The 21,495-nt window shown below is 44.0% G+C and overlaps 1 protein-coding gene across 1 annotated transcript in view; it reads left to right on the top strand.

Annotated features, from left to right (window-relative positions):
* Window positions 1-21,372, top strand: part of LOC306941433 (uridine-cytidine kinase-like 1) — a 39,823-nt gene extending 18,451 nt beyond the window's left edge. Inside the window, exons 8-15 of the mRNA XM_079526896.1 lie at window positions 2,666-2,682; window positions 4,946-5,044; window positions 5,466-5,559; window positions 5,664-5,726; window positions 9,916-10,038; window positions 12,891-12,998; window positions 16,039-16,195; window positions 17,386-21,372. Coding sequence (XP_079383022.1) covers window positions 2,666-2,682; window positions 4,946-5,044; window positions 5,466-5,559; window positions 5,664-5,726; window positions 9,916-10,038; window positions 12,891-12,998; window positions 16,039-16,195; window positions 17,386-17,462 — 738 coding nt within the window. The 3' untranslated portion in view covers window positions 17,463-21,372. The remainder of the gene's footprint in view (window positions 1-2,665; window positions 2,683-4,945; window positions 5,045-5,465; window positions 5,560-5,663; window positions 5,727-9,915; window positions 10,039-12,890; window positions 12,999-16,038; window positions 16,196-17,385) is intronic.
* The last annotated feature ends 123 nt before the right edge of the window (window positions 21,373-21,495 follow it).

Consider the following 21,495-nt stretch of genomic DNA (forward strand, 5'->3'; position numbering starts at 1 on the left):
TTCTGAAAACACCAATGTCGGACATTGGGGGGATTTATTTTCCTTTTTTCTTTCAAATTTAAGAACATTTTGAACCAAGTTAGTCCATGGCCTTTAGCACCCTCTAATGGTGAAACCAGGGTGCATCAGAGTGAACATAGTACATAGCAAAGACAGGGGCATTTATAAGGATAAGGTGTGTGTACTGTGTGTGTGTGTGTGTGTGTGTGTGTACTGTATGCTGTGTGTGTGTGTGTGTGTGTGTGCACTGTACGCTGTGCGTGTACTGTACATATGTATTCCCATCTCTGTCCGTGTGTCTCCCTCTACAAAAATGTGCCGATTCATTCTTATACATTATTCAAAGTTGATTTATAAAGAGAATAGCATATCGTATCGAACGGTTCAATACGAATACATATGTATTGTTACACACCAAATCAATAAAGGTGTGTTTTGTATATATATATACTCTGTGTGTGTGTGTTAATACTACACATGCGTGAACCAAGTGAACCTGCTCCTCAGTATCCATGCTAAGCAGTGGGCTGCTCCTCATTATCCATGCTAAGCAGTGGGCTGCTCCTCAGTATCCATGCTAAGCAGTGGGCTGCTCCTCATTATCCATGCTAAGCAGTGGGCTGCGCCCTCCATCTTGTCTCCCTTGTGCTGTCAGCCAGACGTTTTATGAACCGTACCAAACGATGATCTGCCAGGCCCGATACACATCCATCAGCACCACATCAGGCATCTATCTCGCACACACAAGCACACGTACGTGCGTGCGTGCGTGCGTGCACACACACACACACACACACACTCATGCGCTTACACACACTCATGCGCCACACACACACTCATGCACAGAGCAGTATTATATGAAAGCTATGTGCTCATACTCGCATGCAGACATGCACACAGCACATGAAGCATGACACATTGTCATGCTCTTGCTAAATGCCTGTCAGTCACAGCTTCCATCGCACTCAATCAGCCCCCTTTCTGTGTTTTGTGTGTATGTGTGTGCGTGTGTGTACGTGTGTGTAATCGTCGGTTTTGGTCTATGGTGTGAAAAGTGTTCAGTTGTAGTTCAGTGATAAGACAGTTTTTACGTCTGTGCGTGTCGAAAATAGCTGATCTAGAACATGTAACTGCTAGTTGAAAGTAAACCTTACATTACCAGTAAATACATTGGACATGTTGAACTCTGAACTTAGAACTTTCTGGCTCAATTTATAGTGTGAATGAAGTGTACCTTCCTTGCGCTACGTCCTACTGGTGAACGAACACACACACACACACACACACACACACGGTGGAAAAGGTTCAAGTTAAAGGTACTACCAAGATCAATATTGAGGACAAATGCTGGTGGAAATGATCAGTCGGCTGCTTGTTTTGAGTCGATAAGGTCTAAATCAAGGGCATAATTACATAATCATTATCATATCTCAGGTAGATATATCTTCACAATTGTATAGTGTTAGGCAGCGGTATGCACTCTAATGAATTCAATCTTCATAGTTTATGGCAAGTGAACACAGAGCCGCCAAGAATATGGGATTTCTACCTATGGCCAGATATAAATAGACTACCACATGTTATGCCTTTTACTACTGAGGCAATATGCAAATCTTAAATTGAATGCCTGCAGTGCTCACTGGTCCTTGTTATTGAACGAGTGCCATACATAGACCAGTCTCTCAGTCTATACCTGGCATTTCAATGAGCTACCGGTTTCCTAGTCCATTGTTTATCTCTTTTAACAAAAACAAAAATACAGATTTGCTCAGACACACATGACGTAAATTCTCAATTCATTATCAATGGGAATTTTTTATCTTTGTGTAGGACGAAAATACAGATTTGCTCAGACACACATGACGTAAATTCTCAATTCATTATCAATGGGAATTTTTAAACTTTGTGTAGGACGAAAATACAGATTTGCTCAGACACACATGACGTAAATTCATTTTTGAGGCGCGCTCCTATATACAGCTTTTGTCCCCTCACGTCTCATATTTACCCTTGACAATGAAAGGAGAAATTAAGTCATATGTGCACATATGATGCACATTTGTGGCAAAACAAACATTAAATGCCAAAGGAAAATTTACGTCATATGTAGACGAGCAACTCGGCTAACCAATCACATAAATTCAGTTGTTCATGAGATGTATAATGATAAGAGCGCCCCTCACTTCACATGGGTGTGATTTTTGAGGGGATCACTGACACATTGATGACATTGATTTAGAAGGAGTTTGTAGAATCGGCCTCAGGTCTTAATGGCTTAAGGACCTTTATTCTGTGGGTGGCGGTGAGGTTACCGTTTCATTGGAATAGCTCATTCCATTTTATGAGTCGTTTTTTAATTTCTCTCACTGTGTGTGTGTGTGTGTGTGTGTGTGTGTGTGTGTGTGTGTGTGTGTGTGTGTGTGTGTGTGTGTGTGTGTGTGTGTGTGTGTGTGTGTGTGTGTGTGTGTGTGTGTGTGTGTGTGTGTGTGTGTGTGTGTGTGTGTGTGTGTGTGTGTGTGTGTGTGTGTGTGTGTGTGTGTGTGTGTGTGTGTGTGTGTGTGTGTGTGTGTGTGTGTGTGTGTGTGTGTGTGTGTGTGTGTGTGTGTGTGTGTGTGTGTGTGTTATCCCACTGACTGACTGGCTGAATTCTGTATGACCATCCCAGCGTGAGATCACAGTGAGGTACGATTGCCCCAGCCCTCTTCTTCTCCCACTCTTCTGCTCCTCCTTCCTCCGCTCTGTCCCATTAGCACTCTCCTTTCAGAACGTTTGGGCAGCAGCAAAGACAAAATGTAAAACGAACCAACATGTATCTGCTTTCACAGATACATGTTGTTCTCAACCTGATGGGTTGCTATTATTGAGCAGCTATAACTAAAACATTTTTTTAAATTCATCGCATGGATGCGCCAGAAATATCTCCTGCATTTAGATTAGTCATAAAGATTAAAGAAGCACCGTTTTGAGATATGTGATTTTTTCACGTATTTGAAATCAATATTCCATATTGATTACACATTCTAATATCCCTTTTCGTTGAGACACATTTCTGTCAAATTTCCTTTTATCTTTGCTGTTTTGCTGTTGCTGATCAAGTCAACACCGGCGTGAGCTGACATTGGAATTGAAGTAGCACGCTGAGCTCCAGAAATAACCTCACAGATAAGTTTCTCTGATGCTATATAATACGAGGGTCTCATCATCTCTCTCTTAGAGCTGCCCTATGACCAGCCAGTTTTCAATCACCAATCAACCAATCCACTTTCTTTTGACACTATGTAGCTGCTGAGTGTAGGATTGGTTAGGTGGTATTCATGGGTGTGAAAATAGCACCCACTGTTCTCAGGTAGGTTCCATTGGTGGATGCATCCCCATCATGCTTCAAGTAATGATCCAGTGATTGGGGGCCCCTAGTCCCCTACCTAAGATCTGTGTTTTACAGGTTAACAAATTAGAAGAAATGGGAATCCCACCACACGGCTTTGCCCAGGGCTCTGTAGTGATGTCGAGAGGCTGCTCACGTTCCATGTTCTAACAGTCTTGTCTTCTTTCTCCTACTTCTTCTGTTTGTCTTTTTATTCCCTCTCTGGTCACATTTTCTCCCTTGGCTTCGTTCTTTGTTCTCTCATCTCTTCTTCCTCGCCCAATGAATATCTGTCAACCTGTCCAGAGGAAGCAACGCTGGCTTATGTGAGGATCAACCCTGCATCTCCTCCGTTTTTGTAGTCTCAAAAGCACGTTTTTTTTTTGGTTGAATATATTCCTGCGCTATTTTCCCCTTTATATGGATGTTATGATAACATTTCATATACAGTACGTACACACCGACTGAATTAAACAAACCTTTTCCTAATAATGGTTGGTAACGTACTAGTGACAGAGGCATTTCCAACATGAATCTGCTTTGCATCTTGATTTTGGTAATGGGATTTCGTGATATTTTGAAGGCGATGGTCATGGTATACGCTGTGTTGTCTGAATTCATGACTTTTCAAACTACAATGGCAACAACTAAGCAGGGCATTCGGCTATTATGCACAGTAATTCAGGGCATCAGATATTCAGATGATCAGGCATGATGTAACCTCCTTAACAGAGTCATTATTTCAATTACATTATCATCAACAATCTGATATAAAATCCTTTGGGTTGGGAGCCGCCGCTTGAAAGCTGGCCTAAAAATATGACAGTACACTTTACTTTGAATATTTATGAAATAATTAAATCTAGAAACCGTGGCTGTTGGAACTTCCCAACTTGGTTGGTTGCAAGACCATGCTATTAAGCATATTCAACTCAGCAGGCACTGTGTAAATGGTTAATGACTAAACACAGCCATATCCCTGTGGTGTTGTTGCCAGGTCATGCAGGCAACCTCCCCACACACACTCAGCCTCACTATTGTTTAAAGGGAGAAAAGTAAAACGACTGACTGTTTTACTTTTTTTACTTTTTACGTTCACTTTTCATTACCTTTGCTGTCCACTCAATCATGAGTCCTGGAGAATGTCACGCCTTAGTTACTTCCCTGCATCCCACTTCAGGACATTTTAAGTATTGCATTGGTGTGGAAAATGCCTGGAAGGCATCATGATTGAAGTGGCCTGATTTTGGCCATGGCTGTGTGCCATACGGTGGGACTGTCCCCATCTAACTGGGTCATATAAAGATAGCTGGTCGGGTTCTTAAGACTTCTTGACAGTGTTTTGGGAAACATTTTAATCTTTATTTGCTGTAGGAGTTCAAATTGTCAAGTATGTCTTTGCACAAAAAAGGCAATTATGAGTAGTGTCTTTGCACTTAGCCAATTACACAGCTTTCTGGATTTTGTTGAGTCAGACCCAAAGCTATTTGTCCACTAAGAGCTCATTTAGTGGGGGCAGACCTAGTGTACCGTTATGTCAAGTGCTCATGATCATCACCACATGCCACTGTATCCGTGTAGGTCAGCCTTGGCCTCTGCTCACCAAGACCAGCCCTTACCCCAAACCCTCAGCGTTATAGGGAACACGCCACAGGTCCGCGGCTTGCATACCATCATCAGGTGAGAATGCACATTTTTGAGGGGCGCTAGCCCCTCCTATATACGGGTTTAATGTTTGTCTTTAGTTAAATGTTTTTTTTAAAACGCTATTGACAATGAAGGAGGTTTAATGTTTGTCTTTAGTTAAATTTTTGTTTTAAAAATGCCATTGACAATGAAGGGAAAATGTACGTCATCTTGTCCCTAACACAAACATTAAATGCCATCAACAATAAAGATAATTTAATGTTTGTTTTGTCACCGTTTGTTTTACATCTCCATTACATCACATAATCAACATGAGTTAGACTTTAATATATTAGCGCCCCTCACTTCACACAGGTGTGATTTTTATATTTTGTGTGTGTGTGTGATTTTTTTATTTTGTGTGTACGCGTGTGTGCGCGTGTGTGTGTGTCTGTCCACACATGCACCCATGCAGGAACAAGGAGACAAACCGTGATGAGTTCATCTTCTATTCCAAGAGATTGATGAGGCTACTGATAGAGCACGCCCTCTCCTTCCTGCCACTCAAGGTGTGTGGTGTGTGTGTGTGTGTTTGAAGTAGGCGTCCCACTTTTTTCTGTTACAGTACATGCAAATCTAATAACGTACTGGTTTCTCCCTTCTCTCCCTGCAGCCTGTGTTGGTGGAGACACCCCAGGGGGCCATCTACGAGGGCAAGAGGCTCAGCGGCAAACGAGTACGTCCACCTAGGCACATTTATGCCATTGTTTTGACTTCATCGGAAAGACCGACACGTTGTGTTGATCATTAAACCGCAAGTCCATATCGAATCTGAAAGCATCTGCACTTAAATGTGATGTCCTGTGGAGAGATGTTAAAATCCAAGGTCCAAGCAAGTCCACCTGTACTCGGCCAGCAGGTACAGTATAAAAGGTGTTCTGGGAGTAGATTGAGCCACTCACCGATGAACTACAAGATGAAGAGACCACTGGCCAAAAAAAAATCATCCAGGAGACGCTAAATTTCATTGCTGCCAGCAAAACCTTGTTGGTGGTGCCGAGGAGCTGCTTGCAAAGGACAGCACACCCAGCGCCGCCACCGCATAGTTTTATTAAAGTTTTTCAGTTTTGTAATCTTGTTTTTGAGGATCACTGCTATCCCCTCTTAACTTTCAGACATGACGTCATGTGGCAGACAAGTCTATGGACTTTTAATGTTTATCTTATTCATGCTCCCCATCAAAAATCAGCAAGCCCCGCCCACAAATAGGCCCCGACTCGTGACGTCATGTGGCAGCCAAGTCTATGGATTTTTAATGTTTGCTTTAATAAGCAGTGACATCATGTGGCAGCCACACTTCACATGATTGTGATTGTTTTTGTTGTTGTGCAGAGGTAAAGTTCCTGCATACCACTGAGGTTCCATTCCTTCTTTGTTGCTGGCACCAAGAAGGAATTGTCACTCCACTATGGACTCCTATGGGGTTGTTCAACAGGGAGTGTGATTGTGAGGGGTAATGTCTTGTACGTTTTTTTTTAAATTAAGCCTGTTGTAATGCGTGGCGTGCAGAGGACTGCATGCATTACAGCATGCTTTTTCTTAATCAAATGATTTGGATCCATGGAATGGCACCAGCTTAGCGGTTAGTGTCTGTCCTGATATTGGGAGGTCAGGGTTCGATCCCCGGTTGGGGTCATACCGAAGACAAAAAAAGGATCGGATTGAGGGTCAAGTCCCTGCGACATACTAGTGTCATTTCCAGGAGATGAACTTGTACATCAAGCTGCCTCACGGGCACGGCTCACGCAGAACGCTACTTACTTGCATAAGACTGGCGTGGTTCCAATATGAAACTCAGACTGTGGCGTCAGTCGTTTTCATTTCTTTTTAATTTTCTTCCACCTTGAACGCATAGATTCACACTCGGTGCTGTTTCATCTGGAGGCTGGCCATCATGTGCTGAGGACGGTTAGCTCTGACCTTGGGCCTCAGGTCCAGGGGCTTGTACTTCTTGCCCTTGTAGTACGCATCTTGTTCCTCCATCTGTTTCTCGTGGATGACAAACAGGACTCTGGTAATTGCTTTGCGGACAACAGCATACTTTGAGATTTTGGAGGCAGCTCCGCCTGTCTTTCTGGCCACACGAAGCTGGCAAAACTCGTTCTCGAGGTCATCCAGCTGTTTTGACAGCTCTTGATTGTTCATTGCCCTCAGAGATTTTGCCTTGATTGTAGCCATATTCCTTAACACTGCCCTTCTTCTTCTTCGTGAGGTCTTATAGCAGTTTAACTGCCCTGTTCGCGTCAGTCATTTATAAAGTAGTTTGTCAATGACGTATCGATGACACGTGACTCTAAATTTGGGCAGGATTTGAGGATGATCACATCATTATAAAACTTTCATTTAATTTGGGTGCTTTATTAATCCAACAACCACAAAAGCTAATTTTGACATCTACATTCACTAGACCTGGACGTACCCGTCGGCCACCGGCCTACTTGAGAACGATGCAACTTGGGAACCTAATAATACCCGTTGTCAACTTGTCATAGCACCCGTTTTAACTGTCTGTCTGTGTCCCACATGGAGATCTGCCTGTGTGTGAAGAGGGCAAACTGACTGACTGTGAAAAGTGGACTGGTTAAGTAGGCTAATCAATTGTCAGGTGTGGGCGGGGTCGCCATGGCAATCAATTGGCAGAGACTGGAAATTGCACAGGTGAGGGGATTTAGGCTGATTAGGCCCACTGGCAGAGCCTGAGCAGAGCCTTTTGTGGTGGTTCTGGGGAACCGTGGGTCCGACCGACTCGAGTCCGGGCACTGCACTGCCTGCGGTGTGGAACGTGTGTGTCGAATATGAAGTCGGTGGGGCGAACGGTTCTCGAGTTACGTGCATTACAACCGTACACGCACGCATGCAGAGATGTGGTGCATTTATAGTAGGACAAGACCTGTGCGTGCCCGTCGCAGTCGGCCACCGGCCTACTTGGGAACGATGCAACTTGGGAACCTAATGATATACGTTGTCATAGCACCCGTTTTAACTGTCAGCCGGTGTCCCACATGGAGATCTGTGTATGTGCACTGCTTGTGTGTGTGAAGACTGAAAACTGAAAAGTGTACTTGGCAATCAATTCGGCCCACTGGCAGAGCCTGATTGGTTGAGCCTCAATTGGCTGAGGCAGAGGCTGGAAATTGCACAGGTGAAAGGAGTTGGCCTCATTAGGCCCACTGACAGAGCCTGGCCCAGGTAAAAGGAGTTGGCCTCATTAGGCCCACTGGCAGAGCCTGACCAGAGCCTTTTGTGGTGGTTCTGGAGAACCGTGGGTCCGACCGACTCGATACCTGGCACTGCACTCCCTGTGGGGGTGTGGAACATGTGTGTCGAATGTGAAGTCGGTGGGTCAAACGGTTCTCGAGTTACGTGCATTACAACCGTACACACGTACACATGCAGAGACGTGGTGCATTTATAGTAGGATACCAGAAGATCCATTTTGACTGTGAAAAGAAGGGGACACCCTGTCTGCTTTATAAAATATTTGGTGGTTATCTTTGTATCTCATCCACATTTTAAAGATGAACAGTTTTGCTATTCTTAATATCAAATTTACTACATCTGTCAATATAGGTTGTGTTAAATAATATTTGACAGTTTTTACTGTAAATTTGATATGTTCTGTATCCTACTGGAGTAGGGACAAGCTTTGATTACAAATTTGACATATTTGGAATAATTCCATTTAATATTTTAAATTTGAATTCTGTCAATTGTCTATCTGGAATTATTGGAGGTAATTCTGTGGCCTACTGGCAGTGTGCATAGAAGTATTAACATTGATCTGGACACAAAGAAAAATGACGGTCACACAGAAACTCACACAGACCCTCTTATAGATGACCAGCCTGTCTATCATGACCAGGCAGTCTGACTAATGGTGCATGTTACTAAAATGCCTTGGCTTTATGGGTATTTCCGCCAGTTGGAAATCTGGTACTGTGTTAGACCGAAAAGACACACACACACACACACACACACACACACACACAAGCTCCTAAATCCTGAACTAGGTTTTCTGAAATTTTTCAAATATTATTAAAGTCACACCCGTGTGAAGTGAGCTCTTGTCATCATACATCATCATGAGTCATGACGTAAAATTGTCCATTCATTGTCAATGGGAATGTAATGTTTGTGTAGGACAAGCTGGACATAGGATGGGCTAGCACCCCTCAAAAATCACACCCGTGTGAAGTGAGGGGCGCTCTTATCATCCTACATCATCACACATCTCATTCCGGCCAATCACAATTTGCGTCCTCACTTTTGTGATCACTCAAAAATGGCCATTAATTGTGTTGGGACAATGTTTGTGTTTACACACACCCTCAAAGCTGGACATACCCTCAAACATTACAAAAATATTATGCTGCTAATATAAATATACTGTATATAGCAACAAGAACCCCAAAATGCGTTCCCGTCCTGAAGGTGTAAAACACCAAAAAGGGTTCCCGTCCTGAACAAACATTGACGATGTGAGACGACTTATGTGGCCGATATAAATACAGTGGGTGCACAAGTGTGATTTTGTTTTTGCCCCATTGTACACCAAATCTCTAATTAGCTGATTTATAAGCTTGAGCTTGTAGACCTGCTATGATATTTGAATGTTTCCTCAGAATAGGGATGCTAGGATTCAAGTGGTTCATAATATGTAACTATTATACTGTGAGCCTGTCTTTTCTTTTAACTGCTTTTGTCGTAATCAATGTATTCCTCCCCACACACATTTCTGTGTTTTGTTGTATGCTACTGGCTCACCTGCCATTGAGGAGCCCCCACAGCACCTCTGTCCCACTCCTGGCTCCTGCCCAACACTCACTGTGTGTATGTGTGTGTGTGTGTGTGTGTGTGTGTCGCAGATCACAGGTGTGTCCATCCTGAGGGCAGGGGAGACGATGGAGCAGGCTCTCATGGCCGTTTGTAAAGACATCCGTCTGGGAAAGATCCTCATCCAGACCAACCACGACACAGGAGAACCTGAGGTAGGACGGTGTGTGTGTGTGTGTGTGTCCTCTATAGTAGAACCTGAGGTAGGACGGGGGGGTGTCCTATGTCCTCTATAGTAGAACCTGAGGTAGGACGGGGGGGTGTCCTATGTCCTCTATAGTAGAACCTGAGGTAGGACGGGGGGGTGTCCTATGTCCTCTATAGTAGAACCTGAGGTAGGACGGGGGGGTGTCCTATGTCCTCTATAGTAGAACCTGAGGTAGGACGGGGGGGTGTCCTATGTCCTCTATAGTAGAACCTGAGGTAGGACCGGGGTGTGTGTCCTATGTCCTCTATAGTAGAACCTGAGGTAGGACGGGCGGTGGTGTGTCCTCTATAGTAGAACCTGAGGTAGGACGGGGGGTGTCCTATGTCCTCTATAGTAGAACCTGAGGTAGGACGGGGGGTGTGTGTGTGTCCTCTATAGTAGAACCTGAGGTAGGACGGGGGGGTGTCCTATGTTCTCAATAGTAGAACCTGAGGTAGGACGGGGGGTGTGTGTGTGTCCACTATAGTAGAACCTGAGGTAGGACGGGGGGGTGTCCTATGTCCTCTATAGTAGAACCTGAGGTAGGACCGGGGTGTGTGTCCTATGTCCTCTATAGTAGAACCTGAGGTAGGACGGGGGGTGTGTGTGTCCTCTATAGTAGAACCTGAGGTAGGACGGGGGGTGTGTGTGTGTCCTCTATAGTAGAACCTGAGGTAGGACGGGGGGTGTGTGTGTCCTCTATAGTAGAACCTGAGGTAGGACGGGGGGTGTGTGTGTCCTCTATAGTAGAACCTGAGGTAGGACCGGGGTGTGTGTCCTATGTCCTCTATAGTAGAACCTGAGGTAGGACGGGGGGTGTGTGTGTCCTCTATAGTAGAACCTGAGGTAGGACGGGGGGTGTGTGTGTGTCCACTATAGTAGAACCTGAGGTAGGACGGGGGGGTGTGTCCTATGTCCTCTATAGTAGAACCTGAGGTAGGACGGGGGGTGTGTGTGTGTCCACTATAGTAGAACCTGAGGTAGGACGGGGGGTGTCCTATGTCCTCTATAGTAGAACCTGAGGTAGGACGGGGGGTTTGTGTGTGTCCTATGTCCTCTATAGTAGAACCTGAGGTAGGACCGGGCTGTGTGTGTGTCCTCTATAGTAGAACCTGAGGTAGGACCGGGCTGTGTGTGTGTCCTCTATAGTAGAACCTGAGGTAGGACGGGGGGTGTGTGTCCTATGTCCTCTATAGTAGAACCTGAGGTAGGACCGGGCTGTGTGTGTGTCCTCTATAGTAGAACCTGAGGTAGGACCGGGCTGTGTGTGTGTGTGTGTGTCCTCTATAGTAGAACCTGAGGTAGGACGGGGGGTGTGTGTGTGTGTCCTCTATAGTAGAACCTGAGGTAGGACGGGGGGGTGTGTGTGTGTCCTCTATAGTAGAACCTGAGGTAGGACGGGGGGTGTGTGTGTGTGTGTCCTCTATAGTAGAACCTGAGGTAGGACGGGGGGTGTGTGTGTGTGTCCTCTATAGTAGAACCTGAGGTAGGACGGGGGGTGTGTGTGTCCTCTATAGTAGAACCTGAGGTAGGACGGGGGTGTGTGTGTCCTCTATAGTAGAACCTGAGGTAGGACGGGGGGTGGTGTGTCCTATGTCCTCTATAGTAGAACCTGAGGTAGGATGGGGGGTGTGTGTCCTCTATAGTAAAACCTGAGGTAGGACGGGGGGTGGTGTGTCCTATGTCCTCTGTAGAGGTAGGACGGGCGGTGGTGTGTCCTCTATAGTAGAACCTGAGGTAGGACGGGGGGTGGTGTGTCCTCTATAGTAAAACCTGAGGTAGGACGGGGGGTGGTGTGTCCTATGTCCTCTATAGTAGAACCTGAGGTAGGACGGGGGGTGGTGTGTCCTATGTCCTCTATAGTAGAACCTGAGGTAGGACGGGGGGGGTGGTGTGTCCTCTATAGTAGAACCTGAGGTAGGACGGGGGGTGGTGTGTCCTATGTCCTCTATAGTAGAACCTGAGGTAGGACGGGGGGTGGTGTGTCCTATGTCCTCTATAGTAGAACCTGAGGTAGGACGGGGGGTGGTGTGTCCTCTATAGTAGAACCTGAGGTAGGACGGGGGGTGGTGTGTCCTATGTCCTCTATAGTAGAACCTGAGGTAGGACGGGGGGTGGTGTGTCCTATGTCCTCTATAGTAGAACCTGAGGTAGGACGGGGGGTGGTGTGTCCTATGTCCTCTATAGTAGAACCTGAGGTAGGACGGGGGGTGGTGTGTCCTATGTCCTCTATAGTAGAACCTGAGGTAGGACGGGGGGTGGTGTGTCCTATGTCCTCTATAGTAGAACCTGAGGTAGGACGGGGGGTGTGTGTCCTATGTCCTCTATAGTAGAACCTGAGGTAGGACGGGGGGTGGTGTGTCCTATGTCCTCTATAGTAGAACCTGAGGTAGGACGGGGGGTGTGTGTCCTATGTCCTCTATAGTAGAACCTGAGGTAGGACGGGGGGTGTGTGTCCTATGTCCTCTGTAGAGGTAGGACGGGGGGTGTGTGTCCTATGTCCTCTATAGTAGAACCTGAGGTAGGACGGGGGGTGTGTCCTATGTCCTCTATAGTAGAACCTGAGGTAGGACGGGGGGTGGTGTGTCCTATGTCCTATATATGTAGCTCCGTATGGGTCAATTCGCATTCGTACACTCACAGTTACAAATGGATATCATTGAGACAGAGGAATTTACTGGCTAGCACTCTAGCCACCTATTTTGGTGGTGTCTGGTTCACGAACAACACAGGGATAGGATCTTAGCAAAAAAACACAATATAACTTCAAAAACAAGACAAAGAAACACCCTTTAACTCCCTGTTGTGTCTTTGCACCAGCTCCACTACCTGCGTCTGCCGAAGGACGTCAGTGAAGACTACGTCATTCTGATGGACAGCACTGTGTCCACTGGAGCGGCTGCCCTCATGGCTGTCAGGGTATTGCTGGTAGGTTTAACACCGCTCTACAGCTACAGTGCATGTGTAGCACCATGAAAGGATCTATTCTAGTGTGTTTGTGGTATTATATTCTGTTCTGTCTTTTGACATAATTGCATTGTAGGGGTCTTTAGAACTCCAAGCAGTGTCTACCAGTAGACATTAGTTGACACACATTTGGCCTGTGGTTGTTAACCTGGGGTCCGGGGCCCCCCATGAGTCCTTGAGGGGGCTACAGCGGTACAAAAGGGCGTGTTGAACTGTAAGGAATCATGGTGTTCCTCCATGTATTACGTCCTCCTGGTGAAGCTCCTCACTGGCAGGTGAAAAGAGGCATTCAGATCATGTGAAGCAGAGGAGCATGTTGTTTCAGCACCATCTCTAGGACCAGCCAGTCCCAAGACCAACCTGTAGGGGTCATCAGTGTCACAATTTAAAACCTAAATGATAAGAGGTGGATAGACTGATGGAGAAAGGGGCGGGGGTTTGAGAGATAAAGAGACAATGATAAAGAGGCACTCAGGGATCTAGATATGGCTAGAGAAAAGAGATGCTAGTGTAACGCCCGGGATTCGAACTCGGGCCTCCCGCGCGAAAGGCCAACAACTTACCACTAGACCAAAGGGATATCCCTCTGGACTGGAGGAGATATTAGACTTTTGAGGCCATCAGGCAGAAGCTCTGAGCCACTCTGCTACACTAGTGTAAAATAATCCTTTATGTCTACACTAGTTATTCAATCGTTTTCGAAGCTGCTGGTAAGCACTGTTACAGGCCGCCTCCTGGTGAACCCTAGACTGCAAACATGCCGTAGTTTTAAACAAATTATTGACCAGGGTTTCAGTGTGACGTGTCACAGGGGTTGCATGTGTTTGGTCTGACGTACTTACAGTCCGACACCCTACCCAAAACCCAAACCCTAAACCTACCCTCACAGGATGCCACGGGTTAGTTTTAACCTGCCACTCATGCCGGGAGCCACGGGTGAGTTGTAATCGGGAGCGACAGTGCTGTCAGGAAATAATCAGTTAGTAATAGTATGTCTAACCAACGTATGCAACCCGTGTCACAGGACCCACAATTCCAAGCGGTTCTCGTTTCAAACCTTCATTCTAAATGTGAACGGTAAACATTGCCAGGGGCAAAGTCCAGTCAGTTTCCAATGGCTCAGGGCAATTCAATATTTACTCTTCTGTTTTTGGTCCACCTGCAGGGTTTTCAGTCTTTCAAAGTCATAGAATGTTCCTTATCAGTGTTCTACCGTGACACTGGCAGAGTTTATAGCAATCTTTTCTCCTTGCCTGAGTTGAAACTATGATATCTGCTGTTTCCTTAGATTAGGAAAATATTCTGAAAGTAGAGCAGAATAATAATATAATAAACTTTATTTATAAAACACTTTTCAAAACAATGTTACAAAGTGCTTTACAATAGCATAATAAAATACAGTGTAGCAATATAAAACATCAACAATTAAACAAATTAAAACGTGTAAATAGGTGAACAAAATCAATCAATCAATAAATCAAGTGAAAGCCATTGTGAACAGGTGAGTTTTTAGCTGTGATCTAAAAGAACACACAGTAAGCTGATGTGTCTTATGGCCTCTGGCTTAGGTGCCCGGGCACTGCGGGCAGTAGTGATGCGTGGGCCGGCCCGTTGCCCGCAGGTCCCGCGGGGCGGGCCGACGACTCAAGATTTTCAGCGCAATTATCACGTAACGGTAAAAAAAAGGAGAAAGAAAGCATTCCTGCTCTCCTACTCCTCCTGCTGAAATCATCAGCTTGTTCTGTTGCTCATCTTGTGCTTATGAAAGGGGGCTTAGCCCCTGCCTTTTTGACCGTCGGAGAAAAGTGTCCTCTCCATCCTGAACTGCATGTTAAAACAATTCCCCTCTCGGCTCTCGCCCCTCTGAGGCTCTAAGTCTGAACCTGGCCGGCGTCATCAGCGCATCTGAATTAAATCTTTCTTAATTGGGCGCTTGACCGTGCAGGCATGCACACAGTGCAGGATCTACAAGCTCACAATGCTTGTAGAGCGGCTATTTTGGGTGTGCGGTACCTGCACCGCCGTGCAACGAAGTCGAAGTATAGGCACAAAACTAAAAAATCGAACATGCAGAGATTCATTAATTTCGAGTGGAGAGCTACACTGCATGCTGAATGAAGTGAACCGTTCCGAAACAGATAGGCGGCGGCCTATGTCATGTCACGTATGTGTATAAGTGTTGGGCTTAAGTTTTATTTTCATCCGAGGGACCGTCACCTCTCTCTGGCAATCAAGCAAATGTGATTATGCATGCGATGCGAAACTTAATATTAATAGCGTTTTTTTGTTTTTGCGGGCCGTGGGGCGGGCGGGTTGTTGATTAATATATTGTTTTGCGGGGCAGGTTGGTGCGGGCTGGCTCCTGTGGCGGGACGGGACGGGTGGGTTATGCAAAAAAGAAGAGCCTTGTTTGTCGATCTAAGGCCTATGAGGCTCCACTGCTCCAGCATATCTTTAATGTAGCTGGGGGCCAAGCCAATCATGCAAGGCTTTAAAAGTGGCCATTAAAAAATTTAAATCAATCCTAAAACTAACCGGCAACCAGTGAAGGGAGGTGAGGACAGGAGTAATGCGGTCACGCCTTCTGGAGTTGGTCAGCAATCTGGCTGCTGAATTTTGCATTTGGAGACGGAAGAGTCTCCAAATAGAGAGATAAGATTCATGCAACACATTGAATACACACAAAGTACAATTCAACCCAGCTCCACAGTGCCTGGAAATAGAGTGGATTTTATGATTTAAAGAAACCTCTCTCTTCAGCTTTATTTTACAAAGTATACAACATTGTGTCCTTGCCTTTTATCTCCTTTTTTGTTGTTGTAGAATCTGGACTGTGGAAGTGGACTAACGATGAAATCTGAAAACACTCAGAGTTGCATTAAACTGGATTTTGCTGGGCGCTTTCTGTGTCTGTAAATTAAACGATACTAGAAGTTATAGACAGCTTTCTTTCCTTAAAGGCCAAACCAACAGTTTATCAATAATGTCTCACTGTGTGCAGGACCATGATGTACCAGAGGACAAGATCTTCCTACTGTCTCTGCTGATGGCTGAGATGGGGGTCCACTCTGTGGCGTATGCCTTCCCCAAGGTCCGCATTATAACTACTGCTGTCGACAAGGACGTCAATGACCAGTTCCACATCATCCCAGGCATCGGTGAGAGAGGGACACTGTTTTGTTTCCTCTTACATCAGCCAGAGCTGGGCAATTAGGGATGGGTGTTTGGGCATTTTGTTTTGTAAACTTATATACTCTTGGTGTGTTGAGCAGTTGAATGGGGTTAACATAGCTTGACGTCTATTTTTGCACAAATTAACGTTGCAGTGCATATCCTAAGCCTTGGCCATAGCAACTGTATTGTATCTGTTACTGTTTTGTACAGTACAGTAAAAAGAGTTGCTGTCTGCACCTCCTGCCACAGCAGGGCAGTTGTTCCTTGCCCAGTTGCCATTTTACTTTGCTTTTTCTCAGAATGTGGAAGTTGTCTACCACTGCTGGTGTGAATTCAGCATAAGGGAGATGCCAACCATCCTCTTGAGAAAACCCATTTCGGTCACTTATATCCGCAATCTCATTCTTTCAGTAATGGTCCACATGTCATGATGACCATAGATAAAGGACTGCTAGAAATAAAGATTGACTTTGTCTTCTGGCTCAGCTCTCTTTTCTGATGATCTGGTCCTGATGGTTTCATTCAGTTTCAGTCCTGCCGTTTAATTCTGTCCTGCCCCGACCATCCCCCCCCAATCATCGTCCTTAAAATACCCCCATCGTCGGATGGGGGTCCCCGCTACTCATCTCTCAGTCTGTCGTCACTCCACTGATGATATGATGACACTGGGCTGATGAGCTCATCTGTGGCTCTGGCGTGCCGTACGTGTTGTCAGGTCACAGAGCGAGGACAGGTGCTGCTTGTCTGGGTGCCCAGCGAGGCGTGCGTGTTATAAATTATATTAGAATTAGCAAGCTGTTCCATTGTGTAGTGTCACAGTGTGTGACCGTAGATGTTTCTTAATTAGACTGATTGCATGATAGTGCTGGGAAATATAATCCTATTGTGTGTATTAGACTTTTTTTTTAATATTATCACAATATGATATCATCACATAGAGGTATTTAGTAAAACATTGTATGATATTGATTTTGTCCATATTGCCCAGCGCAGCCGCACAAGTGAACCGCACAAGTGATAGCTTGTATCACTATTGAGGGATGATAGCTTGTAGAAACTGGGTTTTTGGTACTTGCATAACCAACGTTCTCATTTAATTCCACCTCATGAGCTGTGTATATTCTCCTGATATCATCTCCTCGTGTTCTCTCTCTGCGCTCTATCTAATCTCCAGGAAACTTTGGAGACCGCTACTTTGGGACAGACGCCCCCTCGGACTGGTATGAAAGTGATGATGGGATGGAATGCTGAAGAGGGAAGAGAATAAAAGGGAGGAATGATAGAGGTGTGGTCCTCTATCATACAGTAAGATCTTAGCCTAAATGTAATGAATGCTGTAAAACGGCTCTCAGAGCCATGGACTGCCCTTCTCCCCTCTAATTCTGCTCTCTCTAGCCTGCCTCACTTTTGGGGTTGATGGCATAGAAATAGCTGATCTGATTCCCAGAAGTTTTCGCCACTAGGGGGGTGAGAAATAGCTGCAGACACTAATCAGCGGATGTTGAATGGGAGAAGGACAGTGTTAGCAATCCTCCTGAGGAGGTCATGTGATGTTATTAGCAAAGCTTCATGAGCTGTGATGTCCATTGGCATAGCTCATAAGTACTCAGTACTTATTTGGGCTGGGCCTCCTAGACAGCTTTACAACGAAGTAAATGGGAATCGGGCAAAACAGTAGCCAAGCTGCTGATGAAATACTTGATGATGTGTTGATAATGACAATGATGATGGTGACAATGACGTCACTAATAGGCCCCATCTTACACTCGGAGCCAAAGCAAAGCGCACAACAGATCAATTGTGATGATGCTTGGACAGGCAATAAGCCTACATATTGTAAATGCATTGCATGACAAGTGCTCACATTAAAGATTCAGTTACAATATAATATTTCCCTGTGTGCTATGCAGTAAGCTTACTGGATTTATGTTATTGGCTGGAGTTTAGACAGCGTTTCTTTAGATATCAGTTACATAGTGAAATGACACAAACTGGCACTCAACTAAATCCCGGAGTCTAAATGGACCTTGCAGTGTATATTAGAGTTTTCAGAGCTGTCAGCCTGATCACAATTTGTTATTTTGAACTCATTGTGGAACAACTGCAAGTTGAGTTAAAGGTGACTGGAGTGTGCTTTCATCCTAGAGTGCTCTTGGAAATACTACACACAAAAAATACAATAGCACTTACTACAGTTAGTAGCAAAAAATAATATATACTCACTTATCTGCGCCTAAACAAACATTTAGTTCTGACCCTGGGTTCAGAAAGCAGAACTTTCCCAGATGACCTTTGTGTGTTTCAGAAACTCAGATTCGCTAGTAGTAAATAAAAGCAAGCTAGTAGGCACTTAGCAGATGCTCTTGTCCAGAACGTCCTAAATGAGAGATTGCAATATAGTCAGTCTGGTGGTATACAACAGAAGTTCTCAGGTGATTTCTCAGGTGGAATCTGAATCTTGCTTTGACCATGAACCAGTATTTCAGATGATATCAGTCTGTTATAATAGGCCTATCTCACAGCCCGCTTTCCACGCCCACTTCCGGTAAATAGTGGTGTCATTTAACATTAGCATTTACACGTTTTTTTTCTCTGGAGAATCTAAGTACATTTTCTAATGTAAAAATGTGACAGACCAATATTATTATGAAGCAAACAAGATGGTAAACAGCTCGAACAGATAGAACAAACCTTACCTTGAGAAAACAAAAGTTGTAGACTTCTTAAATTACCTCTGTTAACATGTATCGTCTATGGAGTGACGTCACGCTATCACCACTAACCCCGAAAGGGGGCGTATTAAGGGGGCGGGGAAATTCTGTGAGATAGGCCTATTGCGTTGACTGTCAAAACATCTCAACCCTCTTTTTGATCCTGAGTCTGACTTACTGATTAAGGTAGATTGTAGAATATCTTTTTAGCTTTTAGTGTGGTGCAATTGTTTGCATGTCCCATGCAATCAGTTCTAATACATACTCTGTGCTGTGCTGTAACAAGGTCTCAGGCCAAATTTATCAAAAGAAAGGGAATAAATTGCTACTTTATTGTTGTGGAGATCAGTGATGAAGTCAATGAAAATAGCATTTTTTATTTTTATTTTTGCTAATGTTTTACATGTATTAGGTTACCACAGCAATAATACAGACCCGATTGTGCCATATTTTTGTTTTTATTTTCCTACTCATGATTTTCTCTCACTTTCAATGTGTCCAGACATACCAAAAGTTTATTTGCAAACTTCCTTATTGTTTGATGATCAAAATTGATGATCAAAACAGCAGTGTGTAAAGTTCAATTGACAGTGTAAACCAAATTAACCATAAGATTCACTGGTTGTGTCTAGCTAGGAAATATCACCTAAAGAAAATGCGTATAATTTTAGGTTTATTTTATACATTTTAATTGGGCATAACACAAGCTGTATGGAATACAGTTCATTTAGTGAGGTTGATATTTTGTACATTTATTAGTTCATGATACAGAAACATATTTTAAAAAAGCTTAACCATACGGTTAATGTGTCTAGCTTGTTGTTTGGAATATACATTAATACATACATACATTAATAAACTAAATTTCTCATATGATTTGGTTTGAAAGTGTAAAAACTGACCAAGAAAGGGAGTTATGTGGCATATTTGCGCTGTGGTAACCAGCTCACTGCTTCATTGGCGTTTTTTGTTTTGTTTTTCCTGCAGGGATTGTTTTCTTAACATTTATGTCCCAGCCATTTATCCAGGTTAAATACTTGAATTTTCTTTTCAAATGTGTAACTTATTTAGTTTGTATAAATGTTTTCCATGAGAATATAAGTCATAAGTCACGAGGGAGTGAAATGATAAATAGCCGTAGTGTGGGGCTAGCACCAGGAAGGATTGTTGCTTACTGTTTAGCATAGAGACTCCCTACCTGAGGGTGTGCTCCCAAATAATTGGCAAACACTAAGCTTTTAATGATAATATAACATTAATAAATTATTAAAACATAATGTAAAAAGGGGTCCTGGTATTATTGTTTTTTCAACCCGTTTTCATTTTGATATTGATGAATATCAAACTTAAAGTATACTACCTTAGTTCCATTTATGCAAGCCGGAACACAATCGATTGATCATTCAAATAAACATGATCTGAAAATGCACAGGGCCCATCCATCTGACCACCTGAGCATGACAGCCATTGACAGCCTGCCGTGTTAACCCATTTAGGCCTGACGTCGAAATTTAAAAAATGTCTTATAAATCCTGACAGTTTTCTGAAATACCTATGTTTCTGTATCAGTGATGCTCAATATTTCCTGTCAAGGAACCCAAAAATGATATGTAATTGGCCTCCGACCCCCATCTCAAAATATGTTGTTTCAGGGACCTCCCGGAAGCAAAGATTTGAGTTAAAAACGTTTGCTCTGAAAGAATATATAAAGATTTGCGCCACATTTCGCGATTTTTGAAAAATAGCAGACCTACAAGCTCGTAGCGTGGCACTCGGTGCCGTGCTATGAGCTTGTAGATCTGCTATTTTTCAATAGCTAAAGATAACATAATGCTTAAAACACCAAAAGGGGTTCCCGACCAAAATGTAAGTAGCCAGCCAGATGGGTGAGCTGTGAACACACATTTTCAGGTGGCCACTGATCCAGAAAAGGTTGGGAACCGCTGATTTAGCCTGTGCTGTCTATTTGTAATAGCTATCAACAGCACGTTGTCCTTTAACATCAACGGACAACGGTATAATATTGTACAACTTCATTAAAGCCATGTTTTCTTGTGCAATTTCAGTCGGATGTTACACAAATAATATTGACCTATTGAACTCTGTCACTCCAGAGGTCATGCATGCCGACAGAAAACGGTGGTTGTACAGGAGCATAATTTGAGCAGTATTATAGAGTGTTCATGTCCCATGTTTGCTGTCTAACGTATTGGTCTTGAATCACCGGGCGGTAACTGTCGTCCACTACATTACTTTGATCAGGTTTACCTCACAAATTGAAACATTATACATTTCCACTTGTGGTAGGGTTAGGAAAAGGTTAATATTCTTTTACATTGCTTTTTAATTTGCTGTACAGTTTGGTTGTGTTCCTTTGATTTTTTTTTATCCTTTAATGCAATCTCATTCATACAGTCCTGATAATTTCATGTTGAAAGAATAAATATTCTTTGTGACATATTTGTTGTTTGTGGTGTGGTGTTTGTGTGTTGTGTGTGTGTTTGGTGACTTTGGTCGACTGCCAAATATTTATTTTAACACAACTGTCTAACTGACACTGACAAGTATCAAAT

This window comes from Electrona antarctica (genome assembly GCF_951216825.1).
Source record: "Electrona antarctica genome assembly, chromosome: 17".
NCBI lineage: Eukaryota > Metazoa > Chordata > Actinopteri > Myctophiformes > Myctophidae > Electrona > Electrona antarctica.